The sequence below is a fragment of the Micropterus salmoides genome, unplaced genomic scaffold, assembly GCF_014851395.1.
Source record: "Micropterus salmoides isolate LMB-PRFRI ecotype aquatic unplaced genomic scaffold, ASM1485139v1 Ms_hic_scaffold_1, whole genome shotgun sequence".
Taxonomy (NCBI): Eukaryota; Metazoa; Chordata; class Actinopteri; order Centrarchiformes; family Centrarchidae; genus Micropterus; species Micropterus salmoides.
This window is the reverse complement of record NW_024040040.1, coordinates 38,808,598-38,833,355: the sequence shown is the minus strand read 5'-3', so window position 1 is coordinate 38,833,355 and position 24,758 is coordinate 38,808,598. Positions and strand designations below refer to the sequence as shown.

Sequence of the window (24,758 nt, the reverse complement as noted above, 5' to 3'; positions counted from 1 at the left end):
TGAGCTCGTCTCATCCAGTTCAGTCCCAGACGGGGTCTGTGTCTGTCAGACGGTCTAAAGGGGGAAACCTCTTACCATATCAGCAGAGCAGTAACGCAGGGTAAAGTACAGCAAAGGGGTAGGTAGAATTTGTTTAAATATTATGACTTCATTCTCATCAGATAATGACTTTATTTCTCCCGATATTACGACTTTTGTCTCAAAACATTATTCTGCAAATGTCAGAGAACACAGATATGTGGAAGAGATTGTTAATGTGCAGAAAGTTTTGAGCATGAGTAGAAAAGCTGCACAGGAGCTATAAAAATCCAGAAGTTTCTGACTGAATTCAAATTAACTAAGCTAATTTATCATTGGGGTGAAAAGGTGCTCCATGCACAGTTAAAAAGACTTTACTACTCCAGGCATGCCTGCATGTATGTAGACTCAGCAGGGATTAAATTAAATGAGAAGAAGTTGATATGCAGGAGAAACATATCTGACAGTTATACTGAATGCCTGAGACCTTTACTTCATTATATTACACTATATTTTTTTATTTTGAATTGTCACCTGCATTTGGGTGGCATGGTGGTGCAGTGGCTAGCACTGTCACCTCACAGCAAGAAGGTTGTGGGTCCAAACCCCAGTTGCCCCGGCCTTTCTGTGTGGAGTTTGCATGTTCTCCCCGTGTCCGCGTGGGTTCTCTTCGAGTGCTCCGGCTTCCTCCCACCATCCAAAGACATGCAGGCTAGGTTAATTGGTGTCTCCGAAATTGTCCTATGTGTGGCCCTGCGATGGACTGGCGACCTGTCCAGGGTGTACCCTGCCTTTCGCCCAATGTAAGCTGGGATAGGCTCCAACCCCCCGCGACCCTGTAAGCAGGATAAGCGGTTGATGATAGATGGATGTCACCTGAATTTTGTGTTTCCTTTTATAAAAATAAAGACATTTCCTCAATAAATTGGTGCAGAAAAATTCACCAGAATGCAGGAAATTAAGTGTTTGGAGCCCAAATTTTCCAAGGGGAGTACCCCCTGACCCCCCCATGTAGTAATTATAAAAATCTGAATAAATGTATTTATATGACTGGCAACCTGTCCAGGGTGTACCACGCCTTTCACTTGATGTCAGCTGGGATTGGCATGGCAGTTGATGATGGATGTATTTATGGCCTATGATATTTAATGATTAAGATGTAACTCAAGGATTTATAGGTAAAGTAGGTATAAAGTTCTGAAGGGGTGGGTGGGGGCTGAAAACAGGTGAAAACATGAAAGATTTCGGGGCTGGGCTAAGCCCTCTCTAATGTTTCAAGAGCCATGGAAATGCCACTGCATGTTGTACACACAGACTCATGAAACAACCTCATGAAACAAAAACTATGCAGATATTTTTTGTTTCATGAGGCTGAGTCTGTATGTACAATCTGTATTTGAGAGTTCTGCCACCACTCCAACATAATGGCGTTTTGTTAGTAGCGCCCAAAAAGCACTTTATCCTGAAATAGTTGTCCCAATTTAAACAGTCCATAGCAAGGTCCAGCATTGCCCAGTCCTGAGAGCAAATATCTGAAAAAATCCATGGCTAGATGGCACTAGGGCTAGGTGGGATGCAACCTTGTGTGTTTCCTTATTTTAGGTGAAGTGACCCTTTAAAGAAGGTCATAGTATAGAAGAAGTGTAAATATTGTAAGTATACAAAAGTCTGTTTACTTGCATGTGCTATGAAAGGCTAAAGATATCATCACATCACAGAATATACTTGTAACTCTGCGTGTGTGTGTGAGAGAGAGAGAGAGAGAGAGAGAGAGATTGTTTATGAATATGGGGATATACTCTGCCAGGTGAGAGTACCATTTACCATCAAGCCATTGAGTTCAGCAGGCATCTAATAACAAAGCATTTATGGCCCACTTACGCATGCATAGATATAACTGTCAGTAGCAACAACAGCCTCCTCTCTCCCATCTCCAGCTATTCCTGCCACTCTTAAAACACACAGGCACCATCCGGATTGGACCCAAATACTCTAGAATTCTATCGTCAGACTCGGGGATGAAATTAAAATCGCTCATTTTCTTTCTCCATGCAAGGAGCAGATCAATTTCCGGAGACGGGGACGTGATATTTTCCTGCCATTGGGCTTTCTCGTCTTTGGCACAGCACCCTGACTGGCTGCCAGCGGGGGGCCCGGGCCTGACTGCACGCCTCGCCGGAGAACGGTTACTTCTGCCGTGGCGAGTTTATTTGCGCCTCGCTATGAGAATTGCCATCATTTACCCTTCTCCAACACCTCCCAAAAAGAAAAGAAATAGAAAAGAGGGGAAGCGAGGCAAGAATGAGAGAGGCGAAATTGATTCTTTTTGATACATGCTGCACGGGGGACATTAGGTACCCCTCGTTTCACCATGTATTCCAAGAAATGAACTGAATACATTTTGCGTAAAGCAATGTATAGGCCTTTTGGTGGCCTTGTACTGTTGTTTGTAGGAAGAATGAATTGCACGCTGCAGCGTGCAGAAGTTATATTATGCCGAGTTTTAAGAGAAGTCAATTAATTATACAGATGTACATGAAAGATTACTCACTTTCGTAACTCAGCGTGTGTTAAGCATGACAAACTTAAGGCCAACTTGATGAACCTGTGGAGCATTAAATCCGGAGAGACGGTGGCCCCAGCGGTCTGATAGATTTTTTTGTCTAGATGTTTGTTATGCAGGACGTGAGGATGTGCATGAGACCAATGTTTGCACAAGCAGTCCCATATAAGGTCGCTACAATTTGCCAGTGATGAAAGTCACTACAGACAAACATTGTGTCTGTTACAACGTTATTTATAGGGTGCTTTTTTGCCCTTACTTCGTTTGCCTACGTTGTCCAAAAATATTTATAGTACTGTTCTTAATTTCGAGGTACTTGTACTTTACCTGGGTATTACCATTTTTTGGTACTTTATACTTCTACTTCCCCACATTTCAGAGGCAAATGTTTGATATCTTTAGTTAGTTAGGCCTAATTTGCAGATCCATATTAATAATAAAAATATAATCAGTAAATAAAGAATGATGTAATATTATAGATTAGATAAAACTGTAATGATCCCTGGGGGGAAATTCACAAGTTACCCACCAGATAAAGTATAAAGTAGTTAAAAATAGCTCCATCTTTCAAAGCTGCAACGTTAAAGTGATGAACACATTCATGTATGAATAATGATAATCTAATAGTATAGGCTGATATATATTATTCTGAAAAGGTCCATTCAGCATAATAAGAACTATTACTTTTGGGCGCCTACTTCATGCAGCCTATATTTTTATGCTAAAAATTAGTAAAAGTTTGAATGCAGGACTTTTACTTGTAACTGAGTTTTTCTACACTGCTAAGTGCACTATGTGAGTACTTCTTCCACCTCTGTCTATTACTACTTATATTTAGTTCATGATACATTTTTTTTAAATTGTTTTTAATAAATATTAGGCTTAAAGGTCCTGTGAGGATTTCAATTGTCAGTACAGAAACCGTTACCTGAGATTTAACATTTCCTTCCCTTGAACTGGATGAAATAGGTTCTACTTGTTACCTGGTTGTTGCACTCAAAGCTTTTAAACGTAGTCGGGGCTGTTGTTTGCCTTGGCAGTGACACTGGTCCTTGTTTGCGTACATTTTGGCCATCCAAACTGTCCTTTACACTTAGCATGAGATCCTGCTGTTGCGTCACGGAGCCTGACAAGGCTTAATTAAACCCATATTGAGAAAGAGGACAAATCCAGCCCCCTTTCCTAGTCAGTTTAAATACCGGCATGCACGCGCCCTGCAGTGGATTTTGACCGCAGAGAACGCGTTAAGAGTCACGCAAAGATAGCTGCACGTCAATTTGTAACCACTGAGACATTTTTTAACAGACAGCATGATGGCTGGACTCAAGGTAAGGCAGCCTTAACTTTATTCATCACTATTGTTAATACTAGAAATGTTTATTCTCTATAGGCCTAGTGCTTAGGAACTGGCTTTGGCCAAGCCCCAAAGTTTGTAAAACTTTGCAAACATGCTGACATTCAGGATTGTTTAGAAACTAAAGGACTGCAGTAAGCGGTCTATATCTTGCACCAAAGATTCGCAAAGTTAAACTGCATGGAGCCCCACCAGTGACTAATCTGTATCAGATGACACCGGCTGGCTGAAGGGCGGTGTTGCCTCCGACCAATCAGAGTGCTGCATTCAGCAGCTGCCCAGATGTGGTCAACAGCTTCACAGAACAAAAATACTTAAGTGGAAAAACACAATTTAAATAGATACACATTTTAAATGTATTTTTTGCAATGACCATTAAAAGTTAGTTCCAAACCTGCAAATCATTTATTCCAGTATTGGATCTCTGTCTACATTAATTGACTAGCTTTTCGATGAAAGCATTGTCAGTCGAATAAAGCGTCGTTTTCTAAACACTAGTTGAGCGTAATGGTTATGGGATAAGGGGAAACTGGAATTGTGTCAGTAAAAGTTGGCAAAACTTTTTACTCAAAAGGATTTAAAACATTTGACTGAATGAACATGAATCCATGCCATTTTAACTTTGTGTTTGTTTCTTTTGCTCCTCTAACGCCAAATAAACGTCTCAGTTGAATAAAATCCTACTTTACATAACAGTCTTTCATGAGGCACAAACTGGAACCTCAAAAACGTCTTTACGCACGCGCTCTAGACGCACCAAGGGCGCATGAACGCGCACATATGGAAACCATCCATGCCCTCTGAGTGTGCTTTCTGCAGACTAATAATGACTCAGCAAGATTTCTTCACATTGTGCCAAGTTCGTGTTTTCCTGTGGTAAGGAAGACATGGTTGCTGGCGATCAGTGTCACTGTGGAAGGATAGTAGAACTGAAAAAATTAACTAAACGTACTGTGAAGGTATGTTAGAGCAATTAGTCTGTTTCTGTAACACAGAAATAATGAATGACTGCGAGGGGGGAGTTTGTTTTATCATGTGAATCAATATGACAACAATTAACAAAAAAACAAGACTTAATGACAAGCCTTCAGAATTAATTATAACCAGCATGAACACATTTATCCTGCATTGCAATGAAGCCGCATGGTGTTTACATGTGTATTTTTTTTTTAACTTTAACATGGCTTAAAGGCAGGGTAGGCAAGTTGCGTCTGATACACTTTTTGTCATATTTGTTGAAACTGTCTTTATACACCAATGCATATTAAAAATTTAAGTGCTCTGAAAAAGAGAGTATAAAAATCGGCTGTCTGCATTCCTCTCAGGGCTGCAGTAAACACAGCCACTCGTTTCATTCGGACCAGTGCCGTTAAATAATTATTTATAATAATTATTTATTAATAATTATTTATTAATAATTATTTAAAGGCCCTGATTCGGACCGAATGCAGTGATTGGCTGGGTGAATGTCACTCTCCCTCGCTACCATGGCTACCAGCAATGCTGCTACAGGAGCTGCCCCCCTGCGCGCACCCGGTCAGCTGTCTCAGACCTGACAAGCGAAGCGGTCAGACCGGAGGTAATATCTGCGTGGCTTTTCAACGACAACTGAGGAACACCAAGGGGATGAAAAGTTACACCGTGGTGGCTTTATTTCTGCTGGACAGGTAATCTGGCTTTTATCATTTTGATGGTAATTTGTTACTTTCATCGCTAGCAAACGTAGCTACCTACTTAGCATACAGCTAACGGTTGCTACGAGTGCAGGCTGGTGTAGAAGCCAGAGTAGAGACATTGAATTATATCTAGCTGTAGGTGAGCTGGTAATATTAGGTAAGACAATGTAGGTGTAGACTGCGCCGGTTTAGTTATTCACCATCTAGGTTTATTATACTGTGTTTACACCTATCTTTACACCTTGTATCTAATCTGTTTGTTTAATTATCTTGTGTCTGCAGGCGTTGTTTGACAGTATGTTACTCTTTTACAAATGATGTAGTTGTGTGTTTGCAGTTATGAGAAAGACATTTCAACGTTAGTGTACATAAACAATGATGGCTAAAGGTCTCCTATAATATAGTTTGACATTGTTCGTAGCTAAACCTACTGTGTGAAAACCTTTTACTGCTGTTATGCCATTAATTATTTTACCAGAAGTAAAAAATCCTGTATGTTTTATTTCTACTGTGCCCTCAGGTCACCTGCAGGTTTGAGTCTTTCATAGCCCTGTACTTCTCACCAGTATAAGCTGATCGGACCATGCTGGTTGGCCTGGATTACAACCACCGTGTCCACAGACCAGAAAAGCTGATGACACAATTCAGTATGTTGCATTATGAGTACTCATGTGCATTTTATTCAATACCTTTATAAGTGATGAGTCAAAAAATATTAAACAGTATGAGGAATACAGATAGATGGTGCTGATTTATTGTTATTGATTGCATTTTATGTGGAAATAGTTTACTAATTACTCTATAAGAGAACAATGTCAGATGTTAGAAACTTTTCACTAAGCTGATCCTCCTTTCTGTATTATCAGGTACAGCAAGGTGTACAACAAAAAGTCCAGGAAGTGGAGCTTGTACTCATTGAAGGTGGAGAAGGACTACAGTTACATCGCAGACCTCCAGAGTGCCATCCTCCTCCTCCGACGGTTGTCTGCTACTGAGGAGATGCCTAGAAGCAGAATCAGGAGACCTGATGATCCCCGTCAACATGGTGTTCAGTCAGGTGTCCCTGCCCCAACTGTGTTGCTAGATACAGCAAAATATAAAACAAAAAGTAGTATGGTTGGTTTTGAAATGTGGTAATCATGTCAGAGAGATGACTGTGATATATTTAATCATCTCCACAGCAGCGATACGATGCTACGAGTAAAGTCTGAACTGTCTTCACAATCAGTTGATACATCTGGACACAGCTTGTCTCTTCCTGTATATACTTATTTTTATTGATGTTTTTAAAATGATCTATTTGTGATATAGGTTGTAGTTTAGTATATAATAACAATAAACAAGTGTTATACCACATTTGGATGTCATTATTTCAGACATAAGACACAAATGTAGTTACTTGATTATTTAGGCTGCAAGTGTAAAGAAAAGGCATTTATCATTTTCAATGTTTTATTTAAAAAATAATGAAAATATTATCAAGAACAGGGAAAAATACCTTTGTATTTTCTCTACCCTCCTGGGCATAAAAAGATGTACAGGTATTCATTCACATAGTGGAGGGAATTATTTGTGTAGCAGTTGGTGACATTACATCTTACACCCTGCTAGGATTAAACCTCTGTATTGTCCTGGTGGAGAACAGTTGCATATCTTCTAGAAACAGCAACTTAGTATCACGACTCTGTGACCAAGTGCTCCACATTGCCACACTACAAACCGTCTGTATGCTGCCTGACTGAACTAACTGTTACTCTGTCCTGGGTCTGGAAGGTCAGCCTTGTGTGGTGCATGGAAACACTGTCGTCTGGATGTTGTCCACAGTCTTCAGATTCTGGCCTGTAAAGGAACATATAGTTGTTAGAACCCCAAATTGGAAAGATCGGTGTAATTGGAAAGAACATTCATCAACATGATGATCAGATATTTTTATTTAACGGGGGTTTGTTGTTCTCTAACAGGACTTCTGTGTCCACATTACACACCAGGTCAATGTACATGACACAGATGAGCCGATGGCTGAAGCAGAGCTGTAGTTAGTTGTTGTAATCAGTAAACGATAATAAAAAAGTAATAACAATAGTGATGGATTACATTTATAAAGCACTTTATTTTTGACAGTCAAAGGGCTTAGGGGGAAACACCAGAGAAACATTGAGACAAGTACACTGGGAGATAATAGACTTAATATTAAAATATATATGTATAGATATACCTGTTCATATGCTGTTGTTGAAAGTGTGAAGCTCGACGCAGGTCCTAGAAGATGTGCTCCTTAGCTTGCACCTCGTCCTCCCCGTCCTGCCTCTTCTTCCTCGGACCCCGGCAGCCCTCCCTCCTCTGCTTCGCCTTGATCCGGGCCTGTCCCGGTTTGTGCTTGGCTCTGGGGTGCAGTCCTCATCAGAGACAATAATGCTGTCACCATGGAAGCTCTAACATGCAAAACTACGTACATGTTATGAGTGTAACACGAAATACACCTTCGTGTTGTGTAACTGATGGAAACAGGAAAATGTGTCAGCCTGTTTTTAGCTTTGCCCAATGTTACCGCAGCTGCTGGCACAGCTACCTGCTGCTAACAGTTAGCTAGCCAGCTCGTTACTGATTAACACTCGGTCTTTTTAAACCTACCCAACAATAACATGCTAGCTTGATAGTGAGTACTAACAGCCGGGTTTTTTGTTTATTTTTATAATAAAGTTAGATGTTTTCTTACCCCTGATTTGAGCCTCTGCTCTCCGCTCGTCACACTGTCCTCGTCCTCCTGCGGTGTCGGCAACGCGCGTTCATGTGTTTTGGGGGCGTGGCTTTGGAAGGAGCCCAGAAGGGAGGGGGTGGGAGTTTCTCTGTTGGATACTTTCAAAATCCAGCAGTTTCTGGCTGGTTTCTCAAACCTACCTACCCTGCCTTTAACTTGAGTGTTGGATGTTTGTCTTTCTTTTGCAGTACATGAGTGGTTTTGGGAACGAGTTCTCTTCTGAAGACCCTCGCTGTCCTGGATCTTTACCGGAGGGACAGGTAACGTGAAAATCTGATCCCAAGAGGTGTATAATTGGCTCCAGCTTGCTTTCCTTCTGCACATCTATTGACTCAATCATCATTATTTGACTGTTTCAACATTAGATGATGACCACACAAGTCAAAATCTACCAGTACCCCCTGTTTTAAGACTTCCCTGTATTGTAATTTTAACATTTGTTGAAACCTGAGCTTCAGAGACACCTTCCAGTCCTACATAACACACAGTATTAACACCCTATTATGTCTGTATAATGTTTATATTATGTCTCTACAGAACAATCCTCAGGTCTGTCCCTACGGCCTCTATGCTGAGCAGCTCTCTGGCTCTGCCTTCACCTGCCCACGGTCAGCCAATAAGAAGAGGTATTCATCTGTTTCTGACATTTAAATCAGTTTACTTATCACTCTAAGACCAAACAGAGCTCAGAAATAAGACATGACTTAACACTGGTTCTTTTTCTCTGTCCAGTTGGTTCTACCGTGTCTTGCCATCTGTCAAACATAAGCCTTTTACCCCAGTGCCCAATGGAAATCTAACAGACAACTGGAATGAGGTTGAGCCTGACCCTAACCAGGTATATAAAAGCTCAAAAGGAAGATTTTCAGCTTCTCTATAACATTAATTACTCACAATTAAATCAAAGTTAAAGTTAACACAACATCTTTAGGTATCATTTCAAAAGAATAGGGCAATCGGCTTATTTGGGTTTTTTTTTGCAAAGAGCCAGATACCACTCTCAAGTCTGTACAGTAAGTATGAAACTACAGCCAGCAGTTGGGTAGCTTAGCTTAGCTGGAAACAGGTGGAAACGGCTAGCCTGGCTCTGCCAAAATCCACCAAAATGTTCAAAAGATCCTTATTCCTTTAACTCTCAAAACTCATCTGCTTCATTGGGACTGTGTGGGTCTTTATTGGATTGATAGTTTTGGCAATTTAAGCAAAGAAACCCACAACTGTTTCTTTTCTGTTCAAATGTTGCTAATTGGTGAACAGACCTAAGCAACATTTCTAGCAGAGCCCCGTCCACTTCAAACCAGTCAGAAAAAGCAATAAGAAACACAAGAAGTACAGAAATCTCTTATGTGGAATAACCACTGCTTTGGCAGAACATTGTGTGTGTTCATGTAGGATCCCTTCACTTATAGTAAGAAGATGATTGAGAAAATGTGTTTTAAGGGCTTCTCTGCGCAAATGAATTCCTTTAAATTCTCTGTATATATTGTATAAATAGATTCTGACTGAGGTTTCTCTCACAGCTGCGATGGCTGCCGTTCACCATTCCCAAATCTACAGAGAAGAAAGTGGACTTTGTGGCTGTGAGTTTAACTCGTTATTTTTCTACATTATTGTTTTATTAAAGCTGCTGATTTTCACTTCATTGATTTGGGATTTTGTGCACCTGCATGTCGCAGGGTCTGCACACTGTCTGTGGCGCTGGAGATGCCAAATCTCGCAATGGCATTGGCGTCCACGTGTACACCTGCAACACCTCCATGGCTGACAGGTCAGCATGTATTTGTGTGCGAATGTGTCCCATCATGTAACAAACAGATGAATTTCCACATATCAAATGGCTACAAGCATCTGTGGTTACGACCACCTCCAAGCTCTATCTTTTTTTTCCTCTTGTTCCAGGTGCTTCAACAACTCCGACGGAGACTTTCTGATTGGTGAGAAAATGGGCTGTTGATGTTTTTTATTTTTTCTGTTGATGATAGCTCAACCCCAGTCCTTCTTCTCCCTCAAATTTTCTCTACTCTGCCTCTCTTTGTCTGTTTGTCTCTCTAGTCCCCCAGCAGGGTGAGATCTTGATCACCACAGAGTTTGGGAAAATGATGGTCGAGCCGAACGAGATCTGTGTCATCCAGGTGAGGTCTATGTTTTTCATCTCCCTGGTTTTCACACAGAAATCTACCACTGTGGCTGCCCCCACACCCCACTTACCATATTTAGAAAGACATATTTGGTACTTTTCAAAAGTGGCTGTAAAAATGAAGAACAGTGGAAAGAGGTTTGGGCTACAGAAAGCCTGACCACTGGGATTTGTGGTTGCAGCATGTGATTTCCCAAACACAGCATACTACATTTGATTCATAAAAGCACTAAATTTCCCTTCACCACCACTTCTTATGTGTTTTGTCCAGCAAGGGATGCGCTTCAGTGTGGATGTTTTTGGAGAAACCAGAGGCTACATACTGGAGGTGTATGGAGCCCATTTTGAGCTCCCTGACCTGGGACCCATAGGTGTGTGTTTGTATGTTGTGTGTTTGTATGTTTGTGAGTATGGATACGTGTAGTGTCAATTCATCCTTCCCTGAATTCTGCACACCAACCTCATGTCTTTCTTTCTTTCACCTTCTTCCCAAATCTGTCATATTTCTAGCCATGCTAGCAGTGTGGCACTAAAGATGGAAAAGAGATTGAAATGTCAGTTGGTCGGTTGGTCCAACACTGAAATAACCCAACAACTATTGGATGGACTGCAATGAATAAATGAATGTCCCCCTCAGGATGACTAGTAGTAACTTTGGTGATCCATTAACTTTTCATCTAGCGCCATCATTTGGTAGAAATGCTTTATGATCAAATAGTTGCAAAACTAATTCCCATCAGCCTCAGCTGCATTTTAGATTTAGGGCTGTTTAGCAAATGTTAGCATGCAAACATGCGAAACTGAAATGGTACATACAACATAGTAAACATTACACCTGCTTAGCATTGTCATTGTGAGCATGCTAGCATGCTGACGTTACCATTTAGCTCAAAGTACTGTCATGCCAAAGTACAGCCTCACAGAGCTGCTAGCGTGGCTGTAGTACTGTTTATAAAGATTTAAATTTTTGCATATGTGCGTGTGTGTGTCTGCATATGTATGACTATGTATGTTTTGCAGGAGCCAATGGTCTGGCCAACCCAAGAGATTTCCTGTGCCCAGTTGCTTGGTACGAGGATCGCAAGGTTGCCACAGGTTACACCATCATCAACAAGTACCAAGGAAAGCTCTTCGCCTGCAAACAGGTGTTTTTTTTTGTGACATTTCAGTTTGTGTGTGTCAGTACACTCACATGTATAACAGACACTATATGACAGGGGCCCACACATATGGCATACTTGCCCTATTACCCTATTTAGGTTTGTGTTTGCTTCAGTAAACACCATCGAACCGCAAACAACGATGAACAGGAAACTGTTCAAGTGAAACATATGCTCCATTAGCTGCTCCTGCAGATTGAATTGCCATCCCTGATGATTTAATATCAAAGCCTTAGCTGTTATCCATTCAGCAGGTTTCCGCCTCGACTCCCTTATGAGTCTTAATCACTCATAATTAGTAAAGGCATTCCGGAGTTACAGACAGTGTACCTGTGAAGCTTTGCTTTGTAGGAAAAATCTTTCCCAAGTTAAGCATTAATTTCACCATATTTCACTCAGGGAACGATCCTGCCCCTCCCGAAATGTCCTGTTGGGCGCATAATTGGATCGACACATAATGTATGACAGGAGTTTTTTTTACCGAACCTTGGAGGAGGTGGGAGGAGAGGTTTGTCAGTGGCGGGGGTTGGGGGGTTGTAACCGTGGAAACCATGTCAAACCACACTGTTATTATTCATTGTAGGAAGTACACAAGGACAGGATGCTATCTTTTTTTTGTAGCAAAACAAACATTTTTCCATCTCTCTCGCTGCCTCCATTTGAGTATCCGCCCTCAGTTATGTGCTGGGTGTCAGAGGTGGAGGCTGTTGGCTGCACCTGACACTCTTTTGCTGGTGTCCACCCTTTCACCGAGCCAGGAGGGTGAGGCTGCAGGGCTTAGAAAATAAGGTGGGGGACGCGGGGCCTCATCACAGGGAAGATGCTGCTGCTCCCGTCTGGTCCTGCTGTTTTGTTCCCCCGCGGAGTGCTGAAATTGCTCAAATTAACTTATTATTTGCTTGACTGGGCCAATATGTTTGTGGGGTGTTTTGTGCATGTGTGTGCAAGTGCTTGCTCTCCTCCATTTTTCCCCTTTTAATCGAATGGAGTGGCGTTACCACAGACGACTGTCCAAGAGATTACCTGGAATGGGTTTCCCAAAAGTCTTTTTTGTGGTAACTAACTTAGTGTAAATTGTGTGTGTGGTTGTGTTTTTTTTGTTTGTTTATTATTCATGTAATGTTTTTCAATTTGCTAAAGCACACGTTTGTGTATACATGCGTGAGGTTTTATTGTTAGTGTGTATAAGCGGTTCATGTGTGGAGGTGTGCGTAAGCATGTGTGAAAGGAGCAAGGAGGTCACTCAGGAGGCAGCTTGAGTTGTAATGAACTATATTGATTCTAGAGCTGCTATTGAATGTCTTTTTCGCAGCGACATTATCAGAACAGAGAAACTATATAAAATTGCTGTGGTTTTAACAATCAAGATAAAGAAATATCTCTGCACCCACTGTAACTGCTGCTCCCTCCCCCCATAACTGAGCGTCAAAATGCTCAAAGTTTGGGAAAGTTTGATTGTGAAGCCAATTACCCCATAATACCTGGAGCCTTGTTTCACAAAGAACAGGGGGAATGAAAGAGAAGAAAGAATGAAAGAAGTACACCCTCTTTCACAATCAACCCTTTTCATTATGACCAGCTTTTTTTCTCTTTATGTCAAGAAGTACTCTCTCTGGGAATTTAAGATTACAAAGACATTATTCATTATTCCTTTTCCCCAGTGAAAAGCTCAATTTGAAGTCTTTTGTGTTTGCTGCTTGGGTAGACTTGTCTTATTTGTTTCGTTGTGTGCTCTGCACGTAGGATTTCTCACCATTCAATGTGGTGGCTTGGCACGGAAACTACACACCTTACAAATACAACCTGAAGAACTTCATGGTTATCAATGCTGTGGCCTTTGACCATGCGGTGAGAGTTTATGGACCCAGACACACTCCAGTACTTTTCAATATACATACAACAAATTGGTTTCTCTTTGCTTTCTGCTCTTTAAGTGAATTCACTGATTCTGTAGCACGCCTTTAAAAGTAACATATTGTTCCACTCACAATCTTCCTATAGGATCCATCTATCTTTACTGTGCTGACTGCCAAGTCCACACGACCAGGTGTGGCCATTGCTGACTTTGTCATCTTCCCACCTCGGTGGGGTGTGGCTGACCACACCTTCCGTCCACCGTACTATCACCGTAAGACCACAATAAGAATACATGCCTTGTTTCATTTTGCAGGGGAGGAGAAGAAGACTTAAGAAAGCAGAAACAATGAATTGAAAATGATTTTGAGAATAGGTTGCTAAGACGTGTCTGAATTTGATTCCAACTTTGAATGGAAATGTAAAATTCTATCTAGAAATGCTAATTTTAGTCTTATCGTGGAGTGATACAAGCCAGCCAGAAGCTAACATATCCATTTACCCAACCAGTGTCAAGGCAGTAGGTGATAACTATCAACCTGCTGTATGACACTTTTCAGCTGAGGCTCCACCGCAGAGCCTTTTGTCTGTTTTCACCACATATCTAGAAGGACATCTAGTGGAATTCAGTGTAACAGCATGCTCTTTACACTGCAAATTGTACCAGTTAAAGTGCTGTGTTACAGCTCCTCTTGGTTGTCACTTTAGGCAACTGCATGAGTGAATTCATGGGCCTGATCAAAGGCCACTATGAAGCTAAAGAGGAGGGCTTCCAGCCAGGAGGGGCCAGCCTCCACAGCATCATGACCCCGCACGGCCCAGACGCTGAATGCTTTGAGAAGAACAGCACTGCTGAGCTCAAACCTGAGAGGGTGGCTGAGGGAACCATGGTAAGAAAATACAACTAGAGAAATTAATTATATAAAAAGTTGGAAACCGGGTCAATGCCATGAGTGATTATACCTGTAACATCGTCTTTTCCTTCGTTCAGGCTTTCATGTTTGAATCATCCTTCAGTATGGCAGTGACCAAGTGGGGACTACAAACATGCCAGAGGCTTGACAAGAACTACTACCAGTGCTGGGAACCTCTTCGCAGCCACTTTAATCCCAACTGGAAGCCCAGCAAACAGTAGCAAAACAGAGTAATAACTAAATCATACAAAGATAAAAATTGTTTATCTTAAAATTTCATTTTAGTAAACATCAGTGCCATCAATCCAGTGTCTGTGGAACTGCTCTCTTTGTGTTGCTTGATTAAGTGTGTTGATGAAACTGCAGGAGCAATAAAATCATTTTTTTTAATGCAGACAACTAAGATTGGAGATGCACAATATAAACTGAAACTTGTGTGACAAACATTTGCTGTTGCTCATGTTCAAAATAAATCACATCTGTGCTGCATAAATAGTTTCTGTCAGGTCAGTCATGCATTTTGAACTAAAATGTAAATCCACTCTTGTTGTCACTGCCCCCGTGTCTACTGGTTAGTATGATGGTAAAATACTTGTTTGTGCATGCCCTAACAACAAGGTCTGTGTACATGTAAACTGTGCACAACATTTACAATATCGTAATTTCTTTCCCCTTCACACCTGATCAATCTAAACCATGAACAAGAAACCAGTGTTTTTGACAATATGATTTTATTTGTATAATAATAACTACACGCACTGGCATCACTGGAAGATAAAGGAGGTCTTTACACATCAGAGCTCATGATGACAAACTGAACTTGCGCTCGAGGGTTCCAGCTTTAATCTGCGCCTCCTTCCTGTCCTGTAAAACAGACAACAAACAGATGATGGGTTAATACAGTTTCCATGGCAACAAAGTCATATCACCCTCTTCACCTTCTGGGCATTTTCTCGGCTGCATGTTTTTTATGAGTAAGCGTCTTGTGGTTTTCAAACAGTTTTTGTCCTCCCAGCGGAGAGAGGGAGACGAACATGATAGCACAGCGGTGTGACAATTGCAACAAATTCTCGCTGGAATTTCTATTGGCGAGGGTGAATCTCCATGACAATGGGGAGGAAAATGAAAGGAGGCAGCATTTCAAGTGAAGCATTCATTTTTAATGTGAGTGGAACTGTGACCAAAAAAAGAAAACCAACTGCGCACCTAAAAGGGAAGAGTCCCCATGCTCAACTAAATAGCTTTTGATATATCTATGATGCCATTCACGGCCAAATATCACATTTAAGGATTATCCTAGATATAAGATTAGGAAAGAGAACTGATATTAGTGCTGTAACATGGGAAAATTTCACATGTTCTTATGCCAAGACTGTGTGGCTCACTGCTGTATAAAGTAAAATCACTGATGTTTTGACCACCAGAAGTGAGTATTGATATAAGTCTATAACAGCAGATAGATACAATGAAACGAAGACAGTAGCAGGGAATAGAAAAAGCTCAGACACCTGCACTCATTACAAGAAAGGACTTCAACCTGCAACAATATGTGGGCATACAGCGTATTCTAGTCTTTTTTCTCATTTTGTTTATGTTGTTTTGGTTCTAGTCTGTCACTCTTGCTCTTTTAACAGCCTAACTGTGAATAAACAGTTCCCTAAATGATCAATGTGTGTGCCCATACTTGACATTCTTTTGCTTCTGGATAAGACATTAACATGTGCCACTTTATCTGTAGTACACAAACTTAAATATGCAAAAGCGCAGTGCAGTTATTAAACCTGCTGCTTAAGGAGCAGCAGATAAGTTGGGCCATTTATTAAACACTCTGTGATAAACAAGCAAAGAGAGGTCAGCACATCTTGTCTCATACCCTGTCTGTCTTGAAGAGGAAGTAGAGGCCGAAGAGAGGCGCGATTCCAAACATCGCACCCAACAGAGATGTCTTGAATGTGGGCCTAAAGTATGAGTAAGGGTTGGTGCGTGCATGCACCCAGCGTGTCAGGGCAGGGTCTTCCTGTAAAGACACAAACGCAACTGAATGTCACTCTGAGTCTTTGCAGTTGAAAAAATGAAGGTCAAACAATTATTTACAACAAGAGTATTAAAGATATAGTATGTTGTTATGATAATACAAAACTGTTGTGATTTCTCACAGTGTTGACTAAAGCAAACTGAAACATATTGTCAATTTCATATTATTATGATTACTTGACCTTCATCTTTATCTTTCTTATATTTTCCTACCTGCTATGTTTATTGTTAAGCACAAAAACACCAATGCCTTTTACTTGTATGAGTACACTTACTTGTCAATAAAGCTGAATAAAAAACACTTTATGATATTTACAACATACAACACCCCTCTACCCACTGTCATGGCTTTCTGGGACAGTGTCTGCTGTAAAGAAATAAGCTCATCATGTGTACAGAATAGACAGAAGTGGCATTAGTAGAACCATAATATGGAATAACAATATGACTATTAACTAAGTTAGTACATATATAAAGTAAATATTAAGTTGAGGAGTTTCAGGCAAAGTTAAAGTCAGTTGTATGTTGTTACATAGGGCATATTTTGGCCAGGTGAATGTCAATTATGATGCAGACTGCTAACAACTGATTAATTGCATTATATTGGAGCAGCTGGGGATTTAGCAGTCTGGACTAGAGCCCGTTTAGCTGCAAGATTGAAAAGGACTGGTGTGTAACAATTATTGGAAAGATTATGTTTGAGTTTGCTAAAAGCAAAAACTAAAAGCAACACTGAAGCCCTTGACTTGAAAGATATAACGTTCCCATACAGAAATGTAACACTGACTAGTGGACACTGTCGTTCAGCTTAAAGTTGGTGGACAAAGTATACAAATCCTCTCAGAATACATAGAACTGGGGTCCAAGTCTTTATAACGTTACTAGCTAAATGTGACTGTGGATGCCAGAGCAACTGAAGTCGGTAATAAGACATTGATGTTGTCTAAAAGCGTTTTAAATCACTGTAACGTTAACAGTATACTCAAGCATCAACACCTGAGATCAACCTTGTTCTAGAGTTAGCAAGCTAATTTACACATTACCGTTTTATCAAAAGTAAAACCTCCCTAAAAGCCTGTCCCACATGTAAACATAAAGGGCACATACTATGCTGCACTAACGGTATACTATATTACTGATATGATTTAGCAAAACTTGGTTCGCCCGACTTAAATGCTTTGACATGCAATCGTTAGCAAGTAGCCTGAGCCATTTTCAAGGGTGACATTGCTAGCTATGAGGTAGCCACTTACAATGAGCTCTTTTCTGTGCGGGTTATTAAGTTGCGTCTGATACTGCCTCTTTAGGTCCGCTCGTAGTGCTGCCCTGTCTTGTTCGGCACGTCGCTGCTCCGGCGAGAGGTTGAAATACTCATTTGGGTCCAGTGTTTTTGGCCGTGTGGCCAAGGGCGCCTCTCGGTAGTCCGCCATGATTGTTTGGTGACGGGTGACACTGGGGCAAACGTGAACTAGTGAAATCTCGCGTTGAACGGCCGAGTCGTCACCATAGCAACATCAAGCTTTCTGTCGCTGGGTGTGCTAAACGCAACAATGAGCGCAACAAATAACAATAAAGACAAGGACGAGGGTGTTCCGGCTGAAAGTGACGATGACTTTCAGTATGAAGAAGTCCCTCTAGAAGATGACTGGAGTTTGACAGAAGGGGAAGAAGATTTGGAGGCAACGGTGAGAGCTATCCAAGACCGGGCAGAGGCCGCTGCTGCTGCTCCCAAGGCCAGAGAAACCTCCATCACACAGCAGCCTAAGGCCGTGGTCGTTGACGACTTTCTACGCAACTTTCTTTTCCAAATGGGCATGGCAGAAACACTTGACTGTTTTCAGACTGAGTGGAGTGAAATGGTGCAGAAAGGGCTGGTGGATCCAGATCGGGTTGGCGTGGTTCCGGATGTGCACAGTGAAAACATGCGCCTGGACAGCGAGTTAAAAAACGCGCAGCGGGAGAGAGATGAGTACAGACTGGCAGCCTCTGCCGCAGCTGAGACACTGGGGAGGGTCCAGAAAGCCAGAGACTTGCACCGGATGCAGCATAAGCGCGTCGTCCAGGAGAAAATCAGGCTCATCGAGGAGATGAGAAAGCTGAAAGTGCAGTGCAGCAGCTACGAACCTGCAGTAAAGCGGATGAATGATAAATACCAAGCAGTTTTAAAGCAGACCATGCTGGTGACTTTGGAGAAGGACATGGCAAATGGGACAGGCGATCCGCCAGTCAGCTCAGAATCCGACTCACAAGTGATCCGACCAAGACCTCCTACATCTGCCAACAGTCCACGGAGTCAGACTAGGGGGGAGTCAGTGAAGGCAAATGTTTGTTGAAATAAAAAGTTGGTCTCACATAACTTTCCTCGTGAATGCTCATGCTGTTAAGCCTCCTTGTACAGCACAGTTTTGAGGTACCAGTAGGCCTACTTTCCTGAAGTATTTACATTTTCTAAGCCTTCTGTTTTTATTCTACAATTCAGAAGCAAATGTTGTAGGGGTGACCGGCTATGGTTGTAACATGGGGAGAGTTTTAACCCCACCAATTCCACCAATTAGAGATAAGATATGAGTTAGGTGCAGGGACATGCACAGACATTTTGGTGGGCAGGGGCTCAAGTGAAAAAAAGGGCATTTTTTAAAACAAGACAAATATATTAACTCAACAACATTTTTACTTTTCTACAAAATAATCAGTTCACACAGAGACCACGGTCTTTTAGTATTCACTAGGTTTATCATAGGAGCAGGCAACAGAAAAGCAAACTATGCCACAATGTGCAAGTTTCAAGTATATGACATAGTTTCATTAATAATTTGTTTAATTTTCACAAGGCAATAAATCGTTTCAATCCTTTTGGTGTTATTGGAATACATAAATCTTCACACTAATCTGTGTCATTGGGCTGCAGGCATAATTAAAATAAATGTTATTTAAATACTTTTACTTTTTGTTTCACAAGCAAGATGCCAAATGAGTAAAGATAACTTTCAGCTTCACACAGCCAAGCAACAGAATACTGAATAAATTAATGTATTGATCAAATACTTTATTATTGTTGCTATTATATTACATTTACGATGCACATGCACATGCACACACACACACACAAACACACACACACACACACACACACACACACACACACACACACACACACACACAATTACTGATGGTGAGATGGACTTAGTTTCACATTTGAGGGAGGGCTGTCTGTATTAGAATGGAGAGTTATTAGATGAGGAGCCTACCATTAAAACTATCAAGTTACTCTTTAAGGTGCTTTAGTGATTTAGAAGTCCGGCTCCGCACCTTGGTAGATCAGTCTTTAGCTACTGTAGCTAGCCAGTCCCTGGTAGTCGGTGCGGAACGGCCTGAGTTAGCCTGTGGTAGCCGTCCTCCGGCATCCCCTGTGCAGCCAGGAAAGGGGGGCTGGGTGACTGTCCGAAGGAGGAATAGTCGTAAGCATTCAAAGTCCACGGGGCATCATCAACCTGTTCACGTTTCTAACAGATTTTCCCCACTCAGCGACACACCCGCTGAGAAACCAACTCTGATCATTGGCAGCTCCATTTTGAGAAACGTGAATTTAGCGAAGCCAGCGGCCATAGTTAAGTGCATCCCTGGGGCCAGAGCGGGCGACATTGAGTCTTATTTGAAACTGCTGGCTAAGGATAAACGTAAATACAGTAAGATTGTTATTCACGTCGGCGGTAATGACTCCCGGTTACGCCAATCGGAGGTCACTAAGATTAATGTTGAGTCGGTGTGTACATATGCAAAAACAATGTCGGACACCGTAGTTTTCTCTGGACCCTGCCAAATCTGACCAGTGATGACATGTATAGCCGCATGTCGTCATTCCGCCGCTGGTTGTCGAGGTGGTGTCCAGCAAACGATGTGGGCTTTGTTGATCATTGGCAGACTTTCTGGGGAAGACCTGGTCTGATCCGGAGAGACGGCATCCATCCCACTTGGGAAGGAGCAGCTCTCATTTCTAGAAATCTGGCCAAGTTTATTAGTGGACCAAATCCATGACAACCCAGAGTTGAGACCAGGAGGCAGAGTCGCAGTTTAACACACTTCTCTGCCCTTCTTTTCAGCAGTTACCCACCCAAAACCCTACGCAGAGTCGCAGTCTAACACACTTCTCTGCTCCTCCATTTCAGGAGTTACTTAGTGAAAATCCTATAGTGACGGTGTCTGTCCCCCGACCATCGAAATTATTTAAAAAGGTAAACAGAAGAGGAGCTGTGCATAAAAACCTTATAAAAATTAAAACCACAAGAGCAATAGTGCAAACGAATAGGAGAGTTAAATGTGGACTCTTAAACATCAGATCTCTCTCTTCTAAAGGTGTACTAGTAAATGAACTAATATCAGATTATGATATTGATTTATTTGGTCTTACTGAAACCTGGCTGGGTGATGGAGAATATGTTAGCCTAAATGAATCCACCCCTCCCAGTCATATTAATACTCACATTCCTCAAGGCATAGGCCGAGGAGGTGGAGTTGCAGCTATCTTCGACTCTAGCCTACTAATCAGCTCTAAACCTAAACTAAACTATAACTCATTTGAAAGTCTTGTTCTTAGTCTTTCGCACCCAAGTTGGAAATCACTGCAACCAATTCTTTTTGTTATAGTGTACCGAGCACCTGGCCCGTACTCTGAATTCTTATCTGAATTTGCAGAGTTTTTGTCAACTTTAGTCCTTAAACGGACAAAGTTATTATTGTAGGAGATTTTAATATTCATGTGGATGTTGAGAATGACAGCTTTAGTACTGCGTTTATCTCTCTGTTAGATTCCATCGGCTTCTCTCAGAGTGTTCATGAACCGACTCACTGTTTTAACCACACCCTCGACCTTGTTTTGGTGTATGGTATTGAAATTGAACATTTAGTGGTGTTCCCACAGAATCCCTCTTTATCCGACCACTGTTTGATAACTTTTGAGTTTGTATTGCTGAACTACTCGCCATTGGGCAAAAAATTTCTATACAAGATGTCTGTCTGATAGTGCTATAGCTAAATTTAAGGATACGATTCCATCAGCTCTAAATACATTATCTAGTCACAAAGTAACGGAGGACTCCTATGCTAATTTCAGTCCCTCCCAAATCGATCATCTTGTTGATAGTGCTGCAGGCTCGCTGCGAATGACACTCGACTCTGTAGCCCCTCTAAAAAAGAAAATACTAAAACAAAGACGGTTAGCTCCATGGTATAATACTGAAACTCGCAAATTAAAGCAAATATCACGGAAACTTGAGAGGAATTGGCGTTCTACCAAAGTGGAAAATTCTCGTTTAATTTGGCAAGATAGTCTTAAAACTTATAGGAAGGCCCTCCGTAATGCCAGAGCAGCCTACTACTCGTCATTAATAGAGGAAAATAGGAACAACCCAAAGTTTCTTTTCAGCACTGTAGCCAGGCTGACAGAGAGTCACAGCTCTATTGAGCCAAGTATTCCCATAGCTCTCAGTAGTTACGATTTCATGAGCTTCTTTAATGATAAAATTCTAGCTATTAGAGACAAAAGACCTGCCCTCAATTGGCACCGACTTATCTCTTAATTCAGGAACCTTAGAAACAGCTGTAGAACCAGATACATGTTTAGATTGTTTTGCTTCCCTCAATCTTTACCAACTAACTTCAATAATTTCTTCATCTAAACCATCAACCTGCCTCTTAGACCCCATCCCGACTAGGCTGCTTAAAGATGTTCTACCCTTAGTCAGCACCTCTATACTAGATATGATCAATCTATCTTTATCAACAGGCTATGTACCACAGTACTTTAAAGTAGCTGTAATTAAACCTCTTCTGAAAAAGCCCAAACTTGATCCGGATGTTTTAGCCAACTATAGACCTATATCTAACCTTCCATTTCTCTCTAAGGTTCTGGAGAAAGCAGTTGCTAAACAGCTGTGTGACTTTCTACAGAGCAATAGTTTATTTGAGGATTTTCAGTCAGGATTTAGAGCTCATCATAGCACAGAGACAGCACTGGTGAAAATTACTAATGACCTCCTTATTGCATCAGACAAAGGACTTGTCTCTGTACTGGTTTTATTAGATCTTAGTGCTGCATTTGATACCATTGACCATCAGATCCTATTGCAGAGACTGGAATATTTCATTGGCATTAAAGGAACCGCTCTAAGCTGGTTTAAGTCCTATTTATCAGATCGATTTCAGTTTGTACATGTTAACGATGAGTCCTCCATGCACGCCAAAGTTACTCATGGAGTTCCTCAAGGATCTGTCCTTGGACCAATCCTCTTCACTTTATATATGCTTCCTTTAGGCAATATTATCAGGAAACATTCCATAAGCTTTCATTGTTATGCAGATGATACTCAGTTATATCTATCGATCAAGCCAGATGAAACTCATCAGTTAGCTAAACTTCAAATGTGCCTTCAGGATGTTAAAACCTGGATGACCTGTAATTTTCTCATGTTAAACTCAGATAAAACTGAAGTTATTGCTCTGGGGCCTAAGCACCTCCGTGACGCATTATCTAAAGATATAGTTTCCCTGGATGGCATCGCCTTGGCCTCCAGCACCACTGTGATGAATCTTGGAGTTATCTTTGATCAGGACATGTCGTTTAAGTCTCACATTAAGCAAATTTCAAGGACTTTTTTCACCTACGTAATATTGCGAAAATCAGGAACATCCTGTCTAAAAATGATGCAGAAAAACTAGTCCATGCATTTGTTACTTCTAGGCTGGATTACTGCAATTCCTTATTATCAGGCTGCTCGAAAAAGTCCATTAAGACTCTTCAGCTGATCCAGAATGCTGCAGCACGTGTTCTGACAGGAACCAGGAAAAGAGATCACATTTCTCCTGTTTTAGCTTCTTTGCATTGGCTTCCAGTAAAATCCAGAATAGAATTTAAAATCATTCTTCTTACCTACAAAGCTCTTAATGGTCAGGCACCATCTTATCTTAAAGAGCTCATAGTACCTTACTACCCCACCAGAGCACTGCGCTCCCAGAATGCAGGGTTACTTGTGGTTCCTAGAGTCTCCAAAAGTAGACTAGGAGCCAGAGCGTTCAGCTATCAAGCTCCTCTCCTGTGGAACCAGGTTCCAGTTTGGGTTCAGGAGGCAGACACCATCTCCACATTTAAGAGTAGGCTTAAGACTTTCCTCTTTGATAAAGCTTATAGTTAGGGCTGGCTCAGGTAGTCCTGAACCATCCCTTAGTTATGCTGCTATAGGCCTAGACTGCCGGGGATTTCCCATGATGCACTGAGCTCCTCTCTCCTCTACTTTCTCTCCCTCTGTATGCAACCTTATCCCATTATTGCATGTTACTAACACAACTTCTCCCCTTTCTGGTAGTCTTGTGCTTTCTCGTCTCTCCTCTCTCTCCTATCACTTCCTGCAGGTTTTCTGGCTCTGGAGCTGTGGAGTCTGGAGCTGTGGCTGCGGGTCACCTGCTGCCCCCGTGTTCCTGCTCGACACCCTCTGCTGCAACGACTATTGTTGCTAGTCTTATTGTTATTATTGTTATTATAATCATTAACATTACGATGGTTACCATTAACACTATTATAAATATCTGTACCATTTTTCATTTAGTCTATAGCAACATCACCTTCACTGTGTGTATATTGTGTAGGCTGCCTCTCTCTCTCTTACATCATCTCTCTCCTTACATCTCTCTCTCTCTCTCCTTACATCTCTCTCTCTCTCTCTCTCACCCCAACCGGTCGAGGCAGATGGCCGCCCACCCTGAGCCATGGTTCTGCTCGAGGTTTCTGCCTCTTAAAAGGAAGTTTTTCCTTGCCTCTGTCGCCTAGTGCTTGCTCTTGGTGGGAACTGTTGGGCTTCTGTAAATAACATCACAGAGTACGGTCTAGACCTGCTCTTTTATGAAAAGCGCTGTGAGATAACTGTTGTTGTGATTTGGCGCTATATAAATAAAATTGAATTGAATTGAATTTGGTTTAGTATCTATACTATTGCTGGTAAAATTGTTTGACCTATATTAGATTGTAATGTAGTTTCTTAGGCAACTTGTGATGCAGTTTTTCCTTTCTAATTTCAAACCACTATGCTAAAACAGCTAGCTAAACATTGGCTGACAGGGGTGGGGTGGGTTGTAACACCTCTTTAAAAAGTACTATACATACAACTAGGGACTTTTTTCATTTTAAGATTTTACAGAGTGCCCTTCGCAGTCTGCCCCCCGCAGCCTGCACTACCAGCATTCATTTGTCAGCACTGTGACCAGTACTTCCCATTCACATGTTTTCACATGTTGATGTATC

The 24,758-nt window shown here is 41.5% G+C and overlaps 2 protein-coding genes across 2 annotated transcripts; one reads left to right on the top strand and one right to left on the bottom strand.

The window, feature by feature from the left end:
• Positions 1 to 3,751: 3,751 nt before the first annotated feature.
• On the top strand, positions 3,752 to 14,976 carry hgd (homogentisate 1,2-dioxygenase). The gene is made up of 14 exons (XM_038726805.1): positions 3,752 to 3,909; positions 8,558 to 8,629; positions 8,907 to 8,995; positions 9,102 to 9,207; positions 9,890 to 9,949; positions 10,046 to 10,137; positions 10,269 to 10,303; positions 10,422 to 10,501; positions 10,778 to 10,877; positions 11,527 to 11,651; positions 13,410 to 13,514; positions 13,668 to 13,794; positions 14,229 to 14,410; positions 14,512 to 14,976. The coding sequence occupies exons 1-14, from the start codon at positions 3,892 to 3,894 to the stop codon at positions 14,653 to 14,655; spliced, it is 1,335 nt and encodes a 444-aa protein (XP_038582733.1). The 5' UTR covers positions 3,752 to 3,891; the 3' UTR covers positions 14,656 to 14,976.
• A 170-nt stretch (positions 14,977 to 15,146) lies between these two features.
• ndufb4 (NADH:ubiquinone oxidoreductase subunit B4) lies at positions 15,147 to 17,935 on the bottom strand. Its single transcript, XM_038726810.1, has 3 exons — positions 17,722 to 17,935; positions 16,308 to 16,451; positions 15,147 to 15,298 (listed from the first exon to the last, which is right to left on the bottom strand). The coding sequence occupies exons 1-3, from the start codon at positions 17,896 to 17,898 to the stop codon at positions 15,236 to 15,238; spliced, it is 384 nt and encodes a 127-aa protein (XP_038582738.1). The 5' UTR covers positions 17,899 to 17,935; the 3' UTR covers positions 15,147 to 15,235.
• Between the last annotated feature and the right edge of the window lie 6,823 nt (positions 17,936 to 24,758).

Bases quoted from the DNA above. Each gene is read 5' to 3' on its own strand.
- hgd (XM_038726805.1), top strand. The intron at 10,878-11,526 runs GTGTGTGTTTGT...TATGTTTTGCAG, and splicing joins CCCTGACCTGGGACCCATAG to GAGCCAATGGTCTGGCCAAC. The intron at 11,652-13,409 runs GTGTTTTTTTTT...CTCTGCACGTAG, and splicing joins AGCTCTTCGCCTGCAAACAG to GATTTCTCACCATTCAATGT.
- ndufb4 (XM_038726810.1), bottom strand. From the start codon at position 17,898: ATGGCGGACTACCGAGAGGCGCCCTTGGCCACACGGCCAAAAACACTG. The intron at 16,452-17,721 runs GTAAGTGGCTAC...GTGTCTTTACAG, and splicing joins CGCACAGAAAAGAGCTCATT to GAAGACCCTGCCCTGACACG. The intron at 15,299-16,307 runs GTATGAGACAAG...TCTGTTTTACAG, and splicing joins TCCTCTTCAAGACAGACAGG to GACAGGAAGGAGGCGCAGAT.